Source organism: Ochotona curzoniae, unplaced genomic scaffold, assembly GCF_017591425.1.
Source record: "Ochotona curzoniae isolate NIBS_2020 unplaced genomic scaffold, NIBS_Ocur_1.0 contig_3255, whole genome shotgun sequence".
In the NCBI taxonomy this organism is placed as follows: Eukaryota; Metazoa; Chordata; class Mammalia; order Lagomorpha; family Ochotonidae; genus Ochotona; species Ochotona curzoniae.
In genome coordinates, this window is record NW_024465777.1 from 2,116,201 (window position 1) to 2,139,247 (window position 23,047).

General features: G+C 53.6%; 1 protein-coding gene across 2 annotated transcripts in view; it reads right to left on the bottom strand.

Moving 5' to 3' along the window:
• Window positions 1-22,774, bottom strand: part of ASAP3 (ArfGAP with SH3 domain, ankyrin repeat and PH domain 3) — a 49,245-nt gene extending 26,471 nt beyond the window's left edge. For both annotated transcript variants that reach the window (XM_040979525.1, XM_040979524.1), the window contains exon 1: window positions 22,646-22,774. In XM_040979525.1, the coding sequence (XP_040835459.1) occupies window positions 22,646-22,774 (129 nt within the window). The remainder of the gene's footprint in view (window positions 1-22,645) is intronic.
• Between the last annotated feature and the right edge of the window lie 273 nt (window positions 22,775-23,047).

A 23,047-nucleotide genomic window follows, 5' to 3' on the forward strand; every position in this document is an offset into this window, starting at 1 on the left:
CAGGAGACAGAAGCTCTTCCGGGTCTCCCACGCGGGTGCAGGGTCCCGAAGCTTTGGGCTGTCCTCGACTGCTTTCCCAGGCCACAGGCAGGGAGCTGGATGGGAAGTGGAGCTGCCGGGATTAGAACCAGGACCCATATGGGATCCCGGCACATGCAAGACAAGGACTTTAGCCACTACGCTATCGTGCTGGGCCCGACTCAGTTTCATTTCTTCCAAATACTTTCTTTTCTCTCGTCACTGGCACACAGATTACACAGTGACATCATTTTACGCAAGAGACTTTTGTTTTCTTTTTGTCACGCATGCGTTGATTACTCAGTGGCACATCTTTTCACGGTGCTTTAATTTTGTTGCTGTTGTTCTAATTCATACCAGTTGTTGACCTTATTTCATGCCTTTTCATTTATGGGAATGTATAGTGATGGAGTAATAGAGACTACCATATCCAGATGTGGGGATACAATGCAATATGTATCCCTGTTTCCAGATCAGGGATGACCTCCCAATGAAACTGCTGGAAATGTGTAGACAATGGGACGCTGGACTGTCTGACACTGTCTGTACCAGCAATGTCAGGGCACACTTAAACAACAGACTGATGGGGTTATGACTGCTTATGAAGCAACATGGGGAAAACCTGTCAGGGGGTGGGAGCTTGGCAGGGGAATCCCACTCTATACAAAATTGTACCACAAAATTCAAAAATTCAAAATAAAATGTAACAACAGCAATAACAAAAGAAATTGGCAATGTGGAGAGATGTTCTTTTTCTTCTTGTAGACAGAGAACAGAGGCAGAGATAATTTTCTCTCCTATCTTCCCCCTCCTGGACCACTCCATCCTGAACATGGCTGACATGTCCATGATCTCCTCGCTTTTTGAATAAATTTTATAAAAAAAATTTTAAAGTGGAAGATGACCCAAGGGGTCCCTGCACCCACATGGGAGATCTGGAAGAAGCACAGGTCTTCTCCCTGGCCCAGGGCGTTGCAGCCATCTGGGGAGTGAACCAACGGATACAGGATCTCTGTCTCAGACTCTCCCTCTTGATGTAATTCTTTTTTTTCCCTTAAAAAAAGGAGATATGTTTTTTTATTATTATTGAAAAGTCAGATTTAGGGGCCCAGCGCGGTGGCCTAATGGCTAAAGTCTTCGCCTTGAACGTGCCGGGATCCCATATAGGCGATGGTTCTAATCCCAGCAGCCCTGCTTCCCATCCAGCTCCCTGCTTGTAGCCTGGGAAAGCAGTCGAGGACAGCCCAAGGCCTTGGGACCCTGCACCCGCGTGGGAGACCTGGAAGAAGTTCCTGGATCCTGGCTTCGGATCAGCATAGCACTGGCTGTTGCGGTCACTTGGGGAGTGAATCATTGGACAGAAGATCTTCCTCTCTGTCTCTCCTCCTCTCTGTATATCTGACTTTGTAAAAACTAAATAAATAAATAAATCTTAAAAAAGAAAAAAAGGAAAACAGGTACTTAAAAAAAAAAAAAGAAAAGAAAAGTCAGATTTACAGAGAGAAGGAGAGACAGAAAGATCTTCCATCCACTGGTTCACTCCCCAAGCGGCCACAACAGCTGGGGCTAAGCCGACTCAAAGCCAGAAGCCAGGATCCTCTTCTAGCTCTCCCACACAGGTACAGAGGCCCAAGGCTTTGAGCCATCTTCAACTGTTTTCCCAGGCCACAAGCAGGGAGCTAAACGAGTGTGGAGCAGCTGGGACATGAACTGGTGCCCATATAGGATCCTGGCACTTAGAAGGCGAAAGATTAGTCAGGCCCATAAATAAATCTTAAAAACAAACAAACAAACCAAACAAACCTATACAACTGTAAGAAAAAAGCAGCACCAAAGACATTGTAGGGGCTGCAAAGATCATTGCAGGGGGCTGGTGCAATGGCCCAGGGCGTGCTGGGTGTAGGGGTTTGGCGTGATTCTCTGCAGTAGAATCACTGGAGACAATCTGGTAGTGACAGGTGTTGTAGATGTTCATTTTATTTGAGAGAAGTCACAGCTTATACAGGGTAGGAAAAGAGGGCGGGCAGAAGGGCGGTCCCCACAGTACTTCCACCCGACAACAACACTGTGACTGGCTAACAGATATGTCTATCTCTCTGGACCCTCCAATGGAGTTAAAGGTCAGGAAGCACAGGAAGCTGTGTCCCAGGGCAGACTCCATACCTGCTGAAAAGCAGGATGAATGGACATTTGGCTTCCTGGAGTTGTTTACAGAGGAAGTTCTAGCACAGTTCCTTAAACAGGCGACAAGAGAGACTGGGGTGCAGTCCGTCACTCTTGCAGCATGCCTAGGGAACAGGCCATGTTGGGGGTCTCGGTTAGCAGAGACGCCTGTCAGAGGTTCTCCAGGGGACACGGTGTGCCATCTGCCTACGGCCTCCCACATGGGCAAGGCAGGCAGAGGTCCCGGGGGCGATTTTCCACACAGCTGTGGCCAGTATGGTCATTTGGAGTGAACCAACTCTGTAGCTCTCTGTCTTGCTTTATCTATATATTGTCTTTCAAACAAAAACAAACACATTTTTCAAACAATAAAATAAATTTAAAAAGGAATGGAAAGGTAACCTCTTACACCCTTCGCTATGGCTAGGATAAGTTTATGATGTCTGGAGCTCTGGGAACCTTCTTGATCCATGAGGTAGCAGCCACTTCCTGTGGAGGGTGAAGGCAACTATGGAAAATACATCTCTGGGGGTTCAGGGACCCACCCAGCCTACAGTCCTATGGACTTCTGTTATGGAAAGAGAAGTAAATGTTTGACTTGTTAGTGCAGGTCCTACACTACCAGCTATTTTATCACTTGAGGCTGAACCCCACTCTGGTCCCTGTGCTGGCCAAGTCACCCCAGTAACCCATGGCCTGCTCCTTGTGCTGGACTCTGGCCGTGAGGCCTGGTGGACTGGGGAGGGGGTGAGGACATAGTTCCCACCAGGTTGGTTGCCTGCCCCTGGGTACACTGCTCAGGACTCCTGCCCCCGTGCATGACACTGAATGGCTTAGTGGCGAGATCAGCCATGAATTAGACACATGAATCAGGACTGCTCTTCACAGCCACAGGTCACAGTCATTCATTCAGTAACTGCACAATGCCTGCCATGTGTTCACACCCTGCGTAAGAGAGACACAATCTCAAGCAGGCGTTGGGCCTAGCAGTAAGTCGTGACTTGGGATGTCGGGGACGGAGTTGCAGCTCTGCTTCTGATTCCGGCTGCCCGCCGATGTGCACCCTCAGAGGCATCAAGTGACAGCTCCGGGAGCCCAGCCCCTGCCTCCACGTGGGAGACTTGCAGTGAGCTCCTGGCCCCTGGCTTTGGCCCAGTGTCTTAGACCCAGTTGTTGCAACCATCTGGGGAGTGAACCAGCAGGTGAGTGTTGTCTGCCTTTGAGAGAGAAAATATCTCAGCTCTAAGGGACAGGCAGGCCAAGTGGACACTGTGGTGTAATAAGGACGGTGGCAGAAGGGGGGACTCTGGACTCTGGCCATGGCACAGGTAGAAAAGGGGGTGGGGTGGGGCTTGGCACTGCCAGAGAGGGGAGGCTCATTCGGGAAGGAAGGGGCAGGGAGAAGAAAGCACTTAGTACTTCCATTAACTCATTCAAGAAGCAACTCTCAGTGCCGGTCTCAGCAGGGCATTGGGGATGCGAAGGACCCAGGCCCCTTCGTTCAAGATGCTTAGACACCCCTGAACAAGAGGTGCCTGGGGGAATGGGGACGGAAAGGGGCCAATCTGGACTGCCCCTTCTCAAGACAAGACCTGGGGAATAAACGCCCCTAGGATGCCCACCCTGCCCATGGCCGGGGGGGGGGGGGGAAGGATTCAGGGGAGGGAGCGGGTTTCCCGTTTCCCATGAGGAGCGCTGGCCTTGCCCTCTCCCCGGAGACCACACGCCCAGCAGATTCTCTCTATCTTCTCTGCTGTTTTGAAATGAATCAAAACCAAAATCATATGGGGAGGGCTGTGCGTGGAGTTCCAGTCCCTGATTCTCTCTGGTCGCAAGGCTCACACATGAGTTAACAGTCAACAGCCTCAGTGGACAGCGGGCAAAGGCGGGTAAGACACGGGCTCTCTTTAGGCAGCTCGTTCTGGTGGGCCCTGCACAGCTGAATGCCAGCTGCTGGCCCTGCCCAAGATACCCCCGACCCAACACACACACACACACACACACACACACACACACACACCCCATGCTGTAGCTCTCTAGTTCGTGCTTTCTGCAGGCACAAGACCACAGACGGCAGCATCAGGCCATGCCAAGCCGCCCTGCCGGCGAGGGCCGTCTGCGTGCCCCCCTCCTGCGTCAGGATCCATCAATGGGACCCATTCTTCATGCTTGTGGTTTCTTAGAGTCAGCTGTGGTTACCATGGTAACTCGGCCAAGGGGCCATTGCTGCTAGAGCTCAGGCCTTAGGAGCTGCAGATTAAGATTCACTGTTAGACTTTTGCTCCTTTGGACGGGTACACCATGGGGCCTGGGCACCACTTCTGTGGCATCCCGCAACCATGACAGCCATCATTAATCAATCACAGAACGCTCTGTGACTTTGATCCAATCAGGAAGCCTCTCTGCCAATTCACCCAGCGCTGATTCAGCAGATGAAAGTCAGTTTTTTTTAAATCTTTGCACCACGACACTGGCCCTTGAGGGAATGCTGCCCCTCAAAAAATGATAAAGGGAACCCAGCATCACTTTATGGATTGCACAGATTGCAAAACATGGGCTCCTATGAGTTTCCTGCCCTAGGTTTTGCTGAAAACAAGCATCCAGTAAGAAAAGCACGCAAACCTAAAAATGCCAACCGACAAAACAAAAGCTCTAAACACACTCGGGGCTTAGGACTTCGAAGACAAAGGTCAGGCAGCTTGGCATCTACCACGGGGGATTCCCAGAGCACCGTTGCTTTTCTTCACAGCTGGAAAGGAGGCTGCCTGAGTCCACACAGCCAGAAGGTGTCCCTGGGGTGCAGACTGTGGGGCTCCCCCTCCCTCCTTCAGGCCCGCCACGCGGACACAGACCCCACAGGCCCCAGAGTGACTCCCAGGGACCCCTGATGCCACCCTTAAGAGTACCAAGCACCTAGCACCAAGTACCAAGCAAAGTGCCTCTCACAGTCCGACCACATTCCCAATAGGATGCAGCTTATCCTTAGAAGTATTCCCAAATCCATGCTTGGATCTTCAAAATCATGTATTTATCTGAAAGCCACAGAGAGATTTCTTATCCACTGGTTCACTCCCTAAATAACTGCAGTAGCTGAGTGCTGGGCTAGGCAGAGCCTGGAACTCAACTAGAGTGCCTCGTGTCGATGGCAGAGACCAAGGCATGGAAGCCATCTCTTGCTGCCTCCCAGATTGTACCTGAGCTGCCAGTCAGTGTCTGGAAAGAGCTGGAACTTGACCTCAGGCACTCAGATGTGAAACGCACAGGTCTGAACCACATCTTAACTCCAAGGCAGGTTCTTGTCCTTCCTGTGTGTCTCAATTGATGATGACACTGTGACATTAAAAAGGAGTTCTGGGCCTGGCGCGGTAGCCTAGAGGCTAAAGTCCTCACCTAGAACGCGTTAGGATCCCATACAGATGCCGGTTCTAATCCCAGCGACCCTGCTTCCCACCCAGCTCCCTGCTTGTGGCCCGGGAAAGCAGTCAAGGACCACGCACCCATGTGGGAGACCCGTAAGAAGTTCCTGGCTCCTGGCTCCTGGCTTCGGATTGGCTCAGCTCCAGCCGTTGTGGTCACTTGGGGAGTAAATCAATAGACGGAGGGTCTTCCTCTCTGTCTCTCCTCCTCTCTGTTATCTGACTTTCCAACTTAATTCTTCAGTTGATAAGTTTGTATAGACCATAAAAGAAGGTCTAAACAGCCCAGTGATAATTAACAGAAGAAAAGGATCCCCCATCCCCAATTTAGGGGTTACCACTGATGGTTCCATGGAAGGTAAAGAAAAGAAGAAGTCCTTACTAAGTCCAGATACACACAGAATCACCTAAAAATGAAAGGACATAATTGAGATTTGCTTCAAAACGAGTCAGGGACACAGAGGTGTAGTGGGCTAACCCTCCATCTGCAGCACTGGCATCCCATTTGGGTGTGGGCTCGTGTCCCAGCTGCTCCACTTCTGAATTCAGCTCTCTGTGACCCAGGAAAGCAGTAGGCATGGCTCAAATCCTTGGGTCCCCACACTCAGTGGGAGACCCAGATGAAGCATCAGGCTCCTGGCTTCAGGTCAGCCCAGCTCTGCGGAGTAAACCAGCAGATGGAAGATTCTGTCTTTCCCTCTCTATAACTGTGAGTTTCAAGTAAAATTAATAAATATTTAAAAATAATATGAAGGGGAAAAAAAAGAAAGAAAAACGAGCCAGGAGCCTGACAGGAGTAGACAAGGATGCAGAGTGGGCAGGACTGGGCGGGGAATAAGCAGGGCTCACCACCTGTGATTACCCCAAATTCCACACAATAAGAGAAAAACTGCGGGCTAGCAAAACAAAAAAGCAAGCTTGCCAAAATGGCAGGTAGCTGTATGCTTGAAAACCTCTACGATGCAAATTAATAAAAGACAAAGATTCTTTCACTGAGGGAAGCCAGGGGCTCCCTCCCTGAGCTCCCGGCCCTGGTCCTTGTTACCTTCCTACTGTGCTGAGCTGGCTTCTTCTCAGTGAATGAACAGACATGGCTTCCTCCAGGAACAGTGCAGCAAGAAACTGGAGTCTGGGAGCAGCTGGCCCAGGAGAGGTCTGAAGGCCTGGGCCTGGGGTCAAGGGCAAGGAGCAGGTGCAGCGACCTTCTAGGGGGAGGCAGGAAGGGGCGAAGGCAGCACGGCCAACTTGACCTGCCACCCATCAGCACAGCCAAACTTTGGTAGACACGGGCGCAGGGGCGGGGGCACACAGTGGACTGAGGAGACCAGGTTCTAGGCCTGGCTCCAGCCACCCAACCAGCCAGCAGCCCCATGAGACCTCTCTGGGTGGCTGGCAGGGAAGGCAAAGGGTGTGGCTGAGGAGTATTGGCTAGCGTCCTCCCTGGAAGCAGCTCAGCCCCTATGGCCACTTGAACAGAGACCTCAAGTCTGTAACCTTGCCCCTCTCCAGTGCCAAGGGAGCCACAGAAAGAACCCAGTGAATCTCACACAGCACATATGCTGAGGGCCTAACCTACTGAGCCCTGTGCAGGCATGGAACTACACCCTGCTCCCAGCCCAGTGTGGGACACGACTCGGTTGAGGAGGTGCTTGTTTAGGGTGGGGCAAGCTTCGCAAAATCCGGGCAAGCGGGCAGCTTAGAGGAGCACAAGGGACACCCTCTGGCTCCTGGAGGAAGTGACTTTCCTCCCCAGGCTTGAAAACAAAGGACAGGGGTTGGCATTTGGCTTAGTGACTCTAGGCACCCACATCCCACACCAGAAAGTGTCCAGGGTTCTAGTTCCAGCTCCGCTTCCAGTTCCAGCTTTCCACCAAAGAGGACTCTGGGAGGCAGCAGTGGCTCAAGTGGTTGGGTCCTATCCACCCATGTGGGAGACCTGGACTGAATTCCTAGTGTCCAGCAGCCCTCACCACTGTGTGCAGGTGGGGAATGAACCAGAGGTTCCCCAGGTCTGCCTCTTTCTGTGCCTGTCAAATAAAAACAAAGTAGGAGACACGGGTAGGGCAAGGCAGGAAAAGGGCAGACCACTCCAGAGGGCAGAGGGATCCCTGCCATGTCCCAGGACAGGAGCCTGAGCACATGCAGGGAGCAATCTGGAACAAGGCAGGGCCCGTAGGGATGTGGCCAGCAGCGATGACCCAGGGCTATACAGACAACCAGCTGAGGGAATGAGGGAGGGTGGCCAGCTGTGTCCACGCCCTTCCCATGAACCAGATTTATTCTAGTGCTTGACCTATTGTGTGCTATTTCATGGGACCCTTTCAAAACTCACAGCATTTGCCGTGTTCACATGGATGTAGGGACTCCTCACTCAGCCCTGGGCAGGTGGGCTCCAGGGGCTGTGCTCTGAACTCCAAAGTCATGCCCTGGTGTTTCTTAAAGAGATTTATTGGACTTATTTACTTGGAAGGCGGGGGTGGGGAGGAGAGAAAGGAAGAGATCTTTTACCTGCTGGTTCATTTCTCAAGTGGCTGAAGCCAGGAGTCAGGAATTCCACTGGGGCCTTTCACATAACAGGCAGGGGTCCCCATCCCCATATATGGGCCATCTTCCATTGCCTTTCCGGGTACATTAGCAGCGATCTGGCTTAGAAGCAGAGTAGCTGGGACTTGAACTGGTGGTGTGATATAAGATTCTGGTAGCAGGCAGTATTTTTACCCACTGCACCACAAGGTTGGCTCCGAGCTCTGAATGTCACCCTGTAAGTTTCAGGGTGTGGGCTCTCCTCAAGGACATATGACTTGATAAATTCTCAGGGTTCAAAGTTCACCTCCAAAGGGGGCTGCTGGTGGGGATGTACATGAGGGCAGCTGCTATGGAAAACAACATGAAGATGTCTAAAACTCAGAAATAGGCCTGCCACATGACCCAGCAGCCCCACTACCGGGACTGGATCAAAGCAACACCTGCTCCACCACGTTCACAGCAGCACTGCTCACAGGTACGGACCCACCAGACCAGGATCAAGAAAAGGTGACACCAGTACACTACAGAATACGGTTCAACCCTGAAGCAGTGTGCTATCCTATCAGTTGCAGCAAAACAGACAGAACTGGAGGACATCATAAGCCAAACACAGACAAATCCATGTTCTCCCTCACACATGGGAGCTAAACTAAAGGAAGAAATCAACACATTCAATTCTCACACGGAATGGTGATTATTAGAAGCAAGGATAAGTCAGGGGGTAGAGGGTGTTTATATGTTAAAAAAATTAGGGGAGGGGGCTGGCATTGTAGCACAGTGGGTTAAACCACTACTGTGATACTAGAAGCCCCTACTGGAGACTGGGCCTTGAGTCCCAGTTGCTCCGCTTCTGATCCAGCTCCCTGCTAATGCGCCTGGGAAAAGCAGAAGATGGCCCAAGGTACTCTCCTACATGGGTGCTGGTTTTACTTCTGACTTTTCTAATTCCTATTCATCTCCCTGCTAAAGGTCTGGGAAAACAAGGAAAGATGGCCCAAGTACTTGGGCTCCTGCCATCCATGTGAGAGACCCAGATGAAGGTCTTGGCTCCTGGATTTGGCTTGGCCCAGCACTGGCCATCCATCTGGGGAGTGGAAGGTGGAAGGTGGAAGATCTCTCTGACTTTGAATTAAATAAACTAATCTCCTGCTGGCAGGACAAGGTACCCAGGAGCAGATCGCCCAACAGGAAGAACTCCGCTTCCAAGCTCCCAGAATGAGCTTGTGACCAGCGTGACTTAACACTGCTCTGTTTACCAAGCGCTCACCCGTGGGCAAGTGCTTTGTGACCTTGCTTGCTGCTCCCAGCACGACCGAGGTAGTTATTACCCCTTTCCATTTTACAGCCAAGGCAATCCAAGCTGCTGGAGATCACGGAGGAGGCTTCAGCAAGTATGCAGCCATCGCCTCCATGCTGTGGACCACTAATCCATGCAGGGAGCCCAGCGCTCCAAGCCAGCCATCACCTCCATACCATGGACCATTAATCCACAGAGGGAGCCTACCGCTCCAAGCCAGTCATTTCTATACAGGTCACTCCAGGTAGACACCAGGCCACCCTCTTCCTTCTGTGGATGCCAGGTGTCAACAGAGGCTGTGCAGACACCACCTGAGGCTTGGCCCTCCCAGACCCTGGCACAGGGCTGGGAGCCCAGGAGCCCCCTGTCTGCATAGGGAGAGCAAGGGAAGGGGGCAGTGGAAGGACTGAGTTTCAGGTCTGTCTATGGCACAAGCTACCTGCTGGCCTCCCAGCCAGCTCCTTCCCCGTTCCATGCCTCAGTGCAGGCCAATGAGCATGAGCTCCAACATCAGCTCCAAGGTCTGGAGCTCAGGGCAGAGGCTCTGTCTCCTACAAGGCTGCTGCAACCTCAGCCACCCCTAGGAGGGACAAATCTCCAAAGCCATTCTCATCCGGCTCCACCCCACCACAACCCTGCGAGGCCCGGCTTGGGCAGCCAGAAGAGGGTGTCAGAGGAGGCCAGGGCTCCCCTGCCCTCCCCTCTGGTTCCCCATGCAAAGTGACACCTTGGCCATGCCTGCCCCAAAGCTCACAAGGCCCAGGAGCCAGGACCCTGGGCCAAGTCCCTGGCTCTGCCCTAGCCCTTCGGCAGGGGCAGAGAGGAGGGCTCTACCCAGGCTCCTTTGCTCCCCAAGCCTCTGACTCCAGCTCTGGAAAGAAGGGGCTGGGCATGCACAGGGCATGCTCCTGCCAGCTCTGACATTTATTAGTTCAGCATCCCAGAGCCTCTCACTTTTCTCCTTCCTGTGCCCCCTGCTTGGGCCTCCGCAGACAGCTCCCTAGCCCGGGCACCTATCCAGTATTGCCGGCTCGGCCTCCCTGGCTCCCCTTGCAGGGCAGTGGAGAGGGGCTGCAGAAAGGGAACAGCTGTACCCTCCACAAATGCTGAGGTCTCTGCAAACCCCAAGTTTCCTGGCAGGGGTTTTCCTCTGGAGACTGGTCAGCAGGGATGAGCTAAGAGACAAGGAACTTCACTGAGCCAACATGCAAGATTCCCACCCAATCCTCAGCCCCACCCCCTGGATTCCACTCAGTCCTGGGAGCCAGCTCGGCCGGCCCTCCCGGACAGCACTCCCAACCCTCAAGGACCCTCTTCAGCCAGGACCAACCCCTCCAGAGCACCTCCCCCCCCATTTGAGTTTGTTGTACAGCACTAAACCCTTCAATACAGGCCCTTGGAGCGCTTGGTGGTGCCCTAATCACACCCAGCTGCTTCTGCCCGCCGGGCGCTTGCTCACAATGCTGCTGCCTGGTCTCTGCAGCAAGCCCCTTACCTGCCCTAAGTTTGCAGGTCACCCCCTCCCGCCACAACAGAACCGACCCATGCCCACTACAGACAGGGCACTGTGGCTCTCCTGCACTGATCTTGATGGGGCTGAAAATTCTAGAAGGGCAGGGATCGATTCATTTGCTTTTGTGTCTGCCACAATTCAGCACAGAGCTGGGCACGCGGGGTCAATAAACGTGGAATGAATGAATGATGACGTGAATGAATGCATATGAGCAAGGCCCCATGAGAACACAGGACCTCTGCTTTCATGTCCAAAGTCTGATGCCAGTGCTCTCACTATGTGACTTGGAGCAAAAAGCTTAGCTTCTCTGAGCCAAATGGGATAATAATACCCACCTGCCGGGACTGAAGTCAGGCATGGAAGCAGCCAGCCCAGCGGGTGGCATGTAGGAGGGCTCCACCACAGCACCTACTGCCCAGCAGATAGCTCCTCTGTGTCCCCAGCTGTGCAGCCAGGGGAAGCATCAAGATGACAAAAGACCAATCAGTCACTTGATCAATCAATCAGGATGTCAGGGTCTCATTTCAGACCTGCTATGTCAGAGACCCTGGGCAGGGGGAGCCAGGCTTTACCAGCTGAGCGAACAGTGAAGTTTGGCTCCGTGACCAGCTGCCAAGTCCAATGCCAGGCCCTACCCTTCACCACTAGCAGAACTGCAAGATGTAGCAAAAAAAAAAAAAAAAAAAAGGACTGTGTACAGGACTTGCAGCTTTGTTTGCATATCAATGAGTATTTGTCATTGTTGAGGATAAGAATGCCCCAGACATTACCTGGGCAGCCTGGGTGTTAGCTGGCAGCTTTCCAGGCTATGTCACCTCCATATGCCTTATCTGTCTCTTACATGGGGATTACAGGAGTTAATATGTGGGAAAAGCTTGCAACACAGCTTGGCGTATTTGCTGGGGATTGCTTTGTTATGTGCAAGATGCAGGTGCCCCGATTAGCATCTTAACCACTAGGCCAAATGCCCAACAACACAAGTGGATGTTGAAAATGGGATATTAGGGCCCAGCACGGTGGCCTAGTGGCTAAAGTCCTTGCCCTGAACACGCCAGGATCCCATATGGGCGCCGGTTCTAATCCCGGCAGCCCCGCTTCCCTTCCAGCTCCCTGCCTGTGGCCTGGGAAAGCAGTCAAGGACGGCCCAAAGCCTTGGGACCCTGCACCCGTGTGGGAGACCTGGAGGAAGTTCCTGGATCCTGGCTTTGGATCGGCAGAGCATCGGCCGTTGCGGCTACTTGGGGAGTGAATCATCGGACGGAAGATCTTCCTCTCTGTCTCTCCTCTCTGTATATCTGACTTTGCAATATAATAAAAAATAAATAAATCTTTTAAAAATGGGATGTTAACTGCAAGAAACTAGACAGGAAAGGCCACATACAGTAGAATCCCATTTGCAAGAATAGGTGAATCCAAGGGGACAGTGGCCAGGACCCGGGCGGAGGGAAAGAGGGACTGGGGAGAGACCAGGAATCAATACAGTACAGGATTATTTTTCTGGAGGTGAATGGATATGTTCCAGAATTAAATAGTGGTGATGACTAACAACAGTGTGAATGAACCAAAGGCTGTATTTACATGGTTTAAGAGCCTGGTATAATAGCCTAGTGGCTAAATCCTCCCCTTGCATGAACCAGAATCCTATATGGGCGCTGGTAGTGTCCCAGCTGCTCCACTTCCCACCCAGCTCCATGCCTGTGGCCTGGGAAAGCAGTAGTGGACAGCCCAAAGCCTTGGGACCCTGCATCCCAAGGCTTGTGAGAGACTCCTGGCTTCGAACTGGCTCAGCTCCAGCTGTTGAGCCACTTGGGGAGTAAATCAGCAGATGAAAGATTTTTTTGTTTCTCCTCTCTGTAAATCTGACTTTCCACTAAAAATAAGTAAATTTGGGCCCACTGCAGTAGTCTAGAGGCTAAAGTTCTCGGCTTGAATGTGCCAGGATGCCATATAGGCGTCAGTTCTAAATCCCGGCGGCCCCACTTCCCATCCAGCTCCCTGCTTGTGGGCTGGGAAAGCAGTCCAGGACGATCCAAAGCCTTGGGACCCTGCACCCGTGTGGGAGACCTAGAGGAAGTTCCTGGCTCCTGGCCTCAGATTGGCAAAGCAGTGGCCATGACAGTCACTTGGGGAGTGAACGATCAGATGGAAGATCTTCCTCTGTCTCTCCTCCTCTCTGTATATCTGACTTTGCAATAAAAATAAATAAATCTTTTAAAAAATAAAAATAAGTAAATTAAAAAAAAAAACAGATGGCTTAAACAGTGAGTGAACACCTTCAGGCAGGCTCTCAGCGAACGCCTGATGGAGAAACAGGATGAGATGGAACAAAGGACAAAGCCCCAAAGCAGCTCCACCCCTTGCTCCCCAAGATCTCCACGGCACACAGGGTTTCCCTTCTTGCCTGGATGGCAGAACGGCACACGCACACAAATTGTTGTTGGTTGCAATAATTAATCTCTTCTATGTGGTTCCAGATCTCTACCCTACATGCAGGTATGCTCAGGCTTTTAATCAAAGGGAATTCTGCACCTGTTCTATGCCCAGGCCCGTGTTCCATGCGGTCTATGTGATTCCGTGGAATAAACCAACAAGATAGTTATCTTCATTCTCAACTGACAGATGAGGAAACTGAGATCCAGAAAGCCTAAGTCATTTGCTGAGATCACACGGCCAGAAGGAATTCAAACCCAGACTTGTCTGACCCAAAGCCACATCCCTTCAGACTGAGGGCTGCCGATCACACTCCTTGCCCTAGCCAGCTGGGGGCCTGGCCTAGTGCCTCGTGCCCAGCAGGTATGCCATAAACACAGGGGAATGGATTACTAACCAACCAGGGACACACAACAGCTCACCACAACAGTTTTTTACCTGACTGCTTGTCCGGGTTCAGAGCACTTGGAACTGTTCCCTCCCCTGGGCCCGCCCCTGGGAAATTCTGACTCAGGAGCTCTGGGTGAGGGCTGAGGTCCTTCAAGGCTTGGTCAAGGTCTAAAGTTAGAGTACCTTCAGCAGTTGCACTCGGCTTGGCTGAGCAAATACTCAAAGGCGCCTGCAGCGACCCTAGGGCAGGGCTGCGGAACCACGCTGCCCCCCTGCCCCGGGGCCCTATCTTAGGGCCGGAGGCCTTAGCGCTTGCGGCCAAGCCCAGGGCCCACCCTAGGGCCTCCTACAGCAACAGGGGATTACACTCCCGTGTATGGATCTCAAAACCTTCTGAGCCAAAGAAACTTAACCTTTAATTCCATTTTCAATAAACTTTCGGAAACACCGATGTGTGATCTACTTGCCTTCAGGAAGGTAAGGATCGTCCCCAAAACTGCCAGGGTCACCTCTGTGACAGAGGCAGCAGATCATACAAGGAAATTAGCCCAGAAGCGTAAGCCATGTGGAGCAGTAGAGGGAACTAGGAGGGTGATGGGAGCCCACTACGACGCTGGGAGGCTCAGGCTGTGTATGGCTCACAGGAGAGGCTACACAGCCAGGCCCATTCTACAAACCCTCCTGGCTCCTGGCCTCCCAATCACAACAGCCCAGGTTAGCTCCCCCTGCTTGCAATGCGACCCTTAAGATCCAGCCACAAAATCACCTTCTCCAGGAAGGACACTGGGGACAAACTTGAAACACACTCTGGTCAGGCCACCAACTCTCAGGTGTGCACCCCCAGCCCTGCATGCCCCAGACTCAGCCAGCCACCGGCCTTCTTCACATGACCCCTCAGACATCGCAAGACCCGGAAGAGGTACACAGGAAACTTCTGCCCTTGCCCGCTGTCCTGCTCCTATTCCCCTTCTCAGTGCAGATACCTTGGCCACCAGAAATTGAAAAACCATTCCTGACCATTCCCAACAGGCACTCCATCAACAAACCATGACATCACTACGTACAAGCTGCCTACTTCTCTCCTCCGCCAATCATAACCCCACTCACACCTCCACCACTTTTTGCCTGAACACCTGCAACAGCCTCTTGGGGTCCTCTCCTGCCCCCTCCCACTCAGCTCGAAATGGGTCGAGCTGCTGCAAAGCCCAATGTCACTGCCATGGTCCACAAGTTTCCATTCGAGCCAGCTCCAGTCGACCCTGCCGAGCTCACTGGGGTCGCTTTCCTGTGTGTTAGGCCTGTGCTCCTTGGCCTCCTTTCAGTGTCACCCATCCTGAACGCCAGGCTTGCCACTGCCCCCAGCGCCTTTGCCTAAGCCGCTGGCTCCTTCTGGACTATCGCCACACCACAAAGGCTCCTTTTCAGCATTCTTCATTTATTGAAGTATCATGCAACCACTACTTACTGAACACCTGCTATGATTCAATGGTACATGCTAGAACCACAACCCTGAGACTTGCTGCTAGTCTCAAAAAAGTCAAAATCGATTCATTGAGAAATTACAATTTGATAAAATAATTATACAAAGAAATACAAAATGGAGCCACAATTTGTTTTGTCAGGCAAAAGGGGCAGTGCTGATGGGGTGGGGAGAACTGAACCAGAGCAGAAGTCAGGAGACGGGGCCCAGTGTGATGCCTCAATTGGCTAATCTTCCAAGTGCCAGCATTCCATATAACCACCAGTTCATGTCCTGGCTGCTCCATTTCCCATCCAGCTCCCTGCTTGTGGCCTGGGAAAGCAGTGGAGGATGGCTCAGGGCCTTGGAACCCTGCATCATGTGAGAGACCCAAAAGAGACTCCTGGTTTTGGATTGGCTGGGCTCTGAGTATTGCGGCCACAGGGGGATGAACCATTAAATGGAAGATCTTTCTCTGTGTCTGCAAATTGGCCTTTCCAATAAAAGTAAATGAATCTAAAGGGGGGGGGGAGCCAAGAGACTAATCAAGGGGGCCATGGTTGTGTACCTGGGGAGACCTGGTAGGGACCTGGACATAGATGGGAGTGCAGGGAAGTGGGCATATCACAGGGATGGTGAGAAGGCCCAAGCCTTGGCCCCTGGACAAGAAGGACCCCCACAGATGTGCAAGGCTTCCGGCTTATATTCCGGGACAGAGGGACCCCTGGCAGGCCAGCCTGAGGCACAGTCCTGGCCGGGCTCTAGGTGAGCAGGACAGGAAGGCCTGGGCTGGGGCCACAGCCAGGTGAGTCACCTGAAGCCGGGAGGTGCCTGAGGCCAGGGGTAGGGACACCAGCTGGGGAGGAAGGCAGGCAGGCCACAGGAGGGCTCGTCTTTGGAGAAGCCCCACAGGTGGGGTCTGCTGGGGTCTCCCCCGAGGCCTCAACGAGCAGTCCCTGAGTGCTGTGCCGGCTGCTACAGCCCTCAGCAGCACCAGCCTCACCTTTTTCTTAGGCCATGTGATGAGATGCACTGATCCCCACTGCCCAGCACCTAACTGGCATCCAAGACCCCGCAAGGCACCCCATCAGCATTCCAGGCCAGTTTCCAGGGCTCCCAGCAACCCCCTGTAACTGATCACTCTGCTGAAAGACTCCCCAGGCCCTGACCTTGTAGGTTGCTGTGACCTGGCCGGGTTCTCCCCCACAGACTGAGCCTTCCACGGACTGTTCGCCTGCACTCAGCAGTGTGTGTAGCAAGGAAGCGATGAGACAGGGCAAGCCCAGGACCATCCTGGACCGGGCCAATGAGGATTTGTCATGGACACTTCTGGGAAGACTTCCAGGCGTTGGCCGGCTCCTCAGAGTTGAGCCCCAGACCACGCGGAAGGCTCCGTGGTCCTTGCTGCCCTGTTTCGGTCTATCCCCTCATGACCTCTGCTGATGACAGCCAGGGTGGAGGCCAGACTCCTGGGTGCATTCCAGAAGCTGGGCCGGGCCGCCAACCTCTTCCAGGAACCTGAAAGTGGGACACAGCACTGGCTCAGTTACCTTTAGACAAGGCACTGGGGAGGTCACAGGAGAGTGGGGGCTGAAAGTGCACTCAAGCCTGGGAGATGCTGAGTGCAGAGTGGCAGAGTGGAGAGGACAGGCGAGGGGCCAATGACGCCTCTGCCCCAGTCCCTGCTGGCCCCTCCCCTCCCGCCCAGTGCTCTGCACTTCCCGCCAACAAATTCCCCTTCTGCAGAAACAAGCCCAAGAAAATTTATATTTCGGACAAGCTATGTCTGAGAGTCCATCGTGTCTACGTGAAAACACACACACACTCATTCCAAAGCATATCGCAAAAATTCACAAGGACGTTCAAAATTAGGCACGGCACCTTTTCTGAAGTAAGAGTCAAAAGACTCACAAAAGAAAAGATCATTTTGGGGCCGGCGATGTGGTGTAGCGGGTCAAACCACCGTAACACCAGTGTCCATCCCACATGGGTGCCAGTTTGTCTCCTGATTGTCCCATCTCCCTGTTGATGCACACGAGAAAGCAGTGGAGGATGGCTCAAGTGCTTGGGCCCCTGCACCCACGTGGAAGACCCAGAGGAAACTCCTGGCTCCTGGCTTCATCCCAGCCCAATCCTGGCTACTGCAGCCTAATGGGGAATAAGCTAACAGATGGAAAATATTTCTCTCTCTCGTCCTTTCTCTGTAATTTGTTCAAACCTATCTATCTATCTATCTATCAAATCACTTTGGGACTGACCTGATGATTCAACTGGGTAATAAAATGCTGGCATTCCATGTGGGTGCCGGTTCATGTCCCCACTGCTCTACTTCGCATCCAGCTCCCTACTTATGGCCTAGGAAAGCTGCAGGGGATGGTCCAAAGCTTTGGGAACCCTGCCCTGACATGGGAGACCAGGAGGAGCCTCATGGCTCCTGGCTTCAGGTCCACCCAGCTCTGGACATTGAGGCCACTTGGGGAGTGAACCAGGGCTGGAGAATCTTTCTCTGTTTCTACTCTCTGTAAATCTGACTTTCCAATACAAATAAAATATATTTTTAAATAAATAAATAACAACAAAATGTCAATTTGCTAAAGGTAGTATTAAAAGGAAAGATAATGTGTCTCTAGGAGAAGCTGACCGTGCACTACAAGCTCAGAGGGACCTGCTGAGTCACTCACTCACCCCAACCACAGCCTGTGCCCCACTCTGAGTATCTACCATGACAGATGCTCAGACGGAAAGAACTTTCAGTGAGGGTCCAGGGATTGTAGGCCTTTGGTGAAACATTTTACATGTTTTTTTTTTAATCTTTTTAGAAAGTATTTCATTTCTTTTTTTTTTTAAGATTTATTTTATTTTTATTGGAAAGGCGGATATACAGAGAGGAGAGACAGAGAGGAAGATCTTCCGTCCGATGATTCACTCCCCAAGTAGCCGCAACGGCCGATACTATGCCGATCCGAAGCCAGGAGCTTCTTCCTGGTCTCCCACGCGGGTGCAGGGTCCCAAACCTTGGGCCGTCCTCGACTGCTTTCCCGGGCCACAGGCAGGGAGCTGGAAGGGAAGCGGGGCTGCCGGGATTAGAACCAGCGCCCACATGGGATCCCGGGCGTGCAAGGCGAGGACCTTAACCACTGCGCCATCATGCCGGGCCCGAAAGTATTTCATTTCTTATCACTTCATTTGAAAGACACACACAGGGGCCTGGCGCGGTGGTACAAGTGGTTAAGGTTCTCACCTAGCACGCCTGGGATCCCATATGGGCGCTGGTTCTAATCCCGGCAGCCCCGCTTCCCTTCCAGCTCCCTGCCTGTGGCCTGGGAAAGCAGTCGAGGACGGCCCAAAGCTTTGGGACCCTGCACCCGCGTGGGAGACCCGGAAGAGGCTCCTGGCTTCGGATCGGCATAGTATCGGCCGTTGCGCTCACTTGGGGAGTGAATCATCAGATGGAAGATCTTCCTCTCTGTCTCTCCTCCTCTCTGTATATCTGCCTTTCCAATAAAAACATAATAAAAATAAATCTTTAAAAATAAATAAATAAAAAAAGAAAGACACACACAGAGGGAAGATCTCCCATCTGGTTCACTCCTCACTGGCCACACAGCTAGGTCTGGGCCAGACAGAGGCTGGGTGTCCCCTGTGGGGGGCTGGGACCCAAGTGCTGGAGCTACCACCTGCTGCCTCCCACGGTGCACATTAGCAGGGAGCTGGGATTGGAAGTGGAGCTATGACTCAAACCCTGGCCCTCTCATACGGCATGTGTAACAGCACGTCAATCACTGGGCAAATGCCCACACCACCACACTGTCGAAATTAGCATCATGTCCCTTGTCCAGTCAAAACTACACGCACACCTTCAAGCCTTTCAAGAGACTGTATGACTGTTTCATCCCAGACCCACTCAGACAGGTATATTCACTGGCAATTTTGTGATATTGGCTTAAGCTCTGATTTAAATATTTATTTTTCTTTAAAGGGCAGATTTACAGAGAGACAAACACACAGAAAGAAAGACAGAAGAGGTCTTCCACCCATTGCTTCATTTCCCAAATGATCGCCAAGAGCTGGAGCTGAGCGAGTCTGAAGCCAGGAGCCAGGAGCTTCCTCTCAGTCTCCCACATGGGAGCAGGGGCCCAAAGGACTTAAACCACCCTCTGCTGCTTTCCCAGACCATTAGCAGAGGCTGGTTCGGAGGCAGAGCAGCCAAAGCACGAACCAGCGCCCAGAAGGAATGCCGGCACTGTAGGCAGAGACTTAACTTGCTGAGCCACAGTGCCAGCCCCTCAGCTATGGTTTAGATGGCTCACTTGGTTCCTGATAATGTTCTCATGGGAGTCATCTATTTTCTATTTAGAAGCTTTACCTCCTCCAGGGAGTTCTTCCTGATGGTACCTGAACTCACTGCTCCTCCCTCTCTCCTTCTCGTTTTTACTTCCCTGTCTCTCCTACGTGGCCCCCATCTCCCCAGCCAATCAGCAAGCCAAGAGTGTCTTTATGCCCTCAGTTCCTCACACTGCGATCTCATGGAGAACCAGACGGAGACTGTGTGACACGCAGTAACTTCTCTGAGCCCATTTTCATCATGTGCCTGTGAGGTCCAACCAGACGGCGGATGTCAAAGAGTCAGGCCCCAAGAGTGGCCAGTGTAATGATACCTCAGCACTCCCTCCTATGGGTCTGGTGTTTCACAATCAAAAACACAGAACCTCAGCAGGCCCCTGAAGAAAGTAGGGAGAGAACATAAGACCTATGATACAGCTGGAGTAACTGACGTTCCAAGACCTATGGACGCATTCTAGAAGGACAGAACAGGAACAGGAGTTGGCTGAGAGTGTGGGTGGCACTGTCAGTCTTCTCACTTCCGGAGTGAGAGCATGGATAGGTTCGTCTCTTGCTCTCCTTACCATCCGTATTCCCCTAATAAGCAAGGAGCCCCTAGCTCAGCTCTATTTACAGGGCTCCTTGTCTGTGGCCTCCTATCCTTACAGCCTGCCCAGCCTGCGTCCCAGCAAGGCTGTGAGAAAAGAACTGAAAGACCTAGCACCGTGGCACCTAGGGTGCCAACATCCCACACAGGTGCCAGTTCAAGTCCCAGCTGCTACACTTCCCAGCCTGCTCATGGCCTGAGGATGCACTGAGGGCTGACTCAAGTCCTTGGGTCCCTGCACCCAGAAGAAGCTCCTGTCTCCTGTTGCAGCCATTCAGGGAGTAAATCAGCAGATGAAAAACCTTGCTCTCTCTGTCTCTCCTCTCCCTCTCTCTTTGTAAATCTGCTTTTCAAATAAACATAAAGGAAAAATCTTTAAAAACAGAAAAGTACTCAAGTCCCAAGACAAGGCCCAGGCAGCTCCCAGGAAACCAGCCAGGCCTGGAGGCTGGATTTCAGGGTCGGCTGTGGTGGCATGTGTAAAGACACCAGCTGCCATACCCACATCCCCAAACCAGGAGCCCAAGTTCATGTCCTGGCTCCCACTGAATTCCAACTTCCTGTGCAAGTTCACCCTGGAGACCCCAGGACCGGCTCAGGCAGCTGGGTCCCCATCACCCACATGGGAGACCTGGCTGGAGTTCCTGGCTCCTGGCTTCACCCCAGGCCAGGCAGAACTTCGCCGCTAGGCTCTGGACATAGACCCAGCCAGGTGAGCGATTCCGTTGGATCAGCTCCTCTCTCTGCTTTGCCAGTAAAATAATCAATGTTTTAATGAAAAGAATCAGCGGCATTTTGATTCCATTGGAGCTCTGGAGCCTGGGGACGGGTTAGTGACAGCCAGAACTGGGAGGGGACAGCGGCAACATCATACCAGAGGGGACACCTCTAATCCCTGCATACAAAACGCACCTAAGTCCCCAACAGGAAGCCTGGGGTAGCCTATGTGCCGGTTCTGGGTACCGGGCGCTGGAGGGAATAGCTGTATTTGGGGGCCATGAGCCTCTCTGTTGCAAGAACAAACCCTTATGTGCACCTAACTCGGAGACTGGAAGGGAAAGGAGGCTGGGCGTTGTCTGGTCTGAACAAAGCTGAACTAGAGTCTGCTGTAGCCTCCAGCCCAGACCTGGGGGCCCCCTCCCCCAACACAAACTGCTTACACACACAAAGCCAGGCAGGGCCGGGTGCACCAGCACACACAGGTCTGTCTGACCAGACCAGGGTTCAGAGGGCAGCCCCTTCTACTGCTCTGACACTCTAACCGACAGCATAGACATGGGGGTGAACCTGGACATGGGGGTCCTCCCCATCTGTGCCTGTGACACCAAGAGGGCCCTGGGGGTGAGCGTCTCACGGGGAGCCTGCCCACACCTGCCTCCCTGTGGGCCTCCACATGGGCACTCAGTGCCTTCCCAAGGCGAGGAGGAGAGACCCAAGGCCTGCCTCTTCAAGAACTCTGAGTTAACCTGCTGGCCTTGATGCCATGATCACCCCAGATGCACACTTCACACACACACTGCCTCACCAGGAGAGGTGGACACTCCACAGAGTAGCTGACCTGCTTGATCTAATCCTAAACCCACACGCCGCTCTGCCTCCCGCACGTAGCTCTTGCACCTTCACAAAATGAGACACATGATTTGGGAATGGAGGCCGGCCAGCCCAGGAGGAAGGGAAAAGCCTGCTGCCCAAGACACAGGCTGGCCTAGTATCCTGGGAACCCTGGATGGGTCCTGAAGTGGGTGTGGGTGCCCAGGACACTTGGTCAAGGTTTTTGCTCAGGGCCCAAGGACATGCTCCAGGATGGAGCTGCAGAACCATACCGCCAGGGTTGGCCCAAAGCCACTGTGTCTGGCCTAGAAGGTTCCCAGCAGAAGAGCCAGGGAGAGGAGGAATGAACTCCAGGGAGCCTGGGACGGGGTGGGGCAGCTTTCAAGGGCGAGAGGAAAGGCCCGGGACGCTTTGCTGGGAAAGACAAAGGGGAAAGGGGAGGGGAGGGAAGAAGGCTGAAAAGAGTCTAAACTTTCACGCCGGCAGCCAGGCCAAGGTGAATCCCGCCCGGCTCCTGGCGCCTTCCCATGCGCACTCATTCCACGACGCGGGCCAAGTCTTCCAAGCCGCCGCAAGGGGGAGGGGGCCTCCCTTGCAGCCGGGCGAGGTCAGCCCGCACCGAGGCGGCGGAGCAAGGACCGTGATGCGGGGGTGCACACTCGCGGGGCTGCACAGAGCAAGCCTGGGAACTGGCAGGCGCCGGGCGAGCACACCTGTGACGACGCAGGTCACCGGCCCATGCGGGCTCTGGCCCCTTACCAGAACGGTCCGTCACCCAGGGGACCTCGCGCCCCCCGCCCACGGTCACTGTCTCCTTCCCCCTCCACCCGCGACCCAGAGGACGCGGATCTGTTAAGATGCGTTCGGTTCCCGCAGGTTTCCGGGGCTCACTGAAGCCAAGGCAACTCGGGTCCGCGCCGGCCCCGCAGCCCTCCCGCCCCGGCGCCCTCACCTCTTCCCGCGCCAGCGCCGCCCCCCGGCACCGGGGCATCTTGGCGGCGAAGGCGGCGGCCCCGAGAGGGGAGCTGAGGTCCTCCGCGGTGACGGCCAGGAACTCGGCGACGCTGAGCTGCTCGGGCATGGCGGGCGCGGGCCGGGGGCACGGAGGCTGTGGGAGCGGGACGTGGGGGGCGCTGCGCTGCTCCGCGCTGGGACAGCCTCACCGCCCGCCGCGGGCGCCGTCGGGGCCTCCGCTCGTTCCGCCCCCGGCCTTCCTCTAGCTCTCCACCTTGTCCGTGCTGCCCCGCCCCGGCCCCGAGGACACGCCCCCGAGGGCCCGTCCCCGGACGCCCCGCCCCCGAGGGCCCGCCCCCTGAGGGCCCGCCCCCAGGACGCCCCGTCCCCGGCCTTCCCC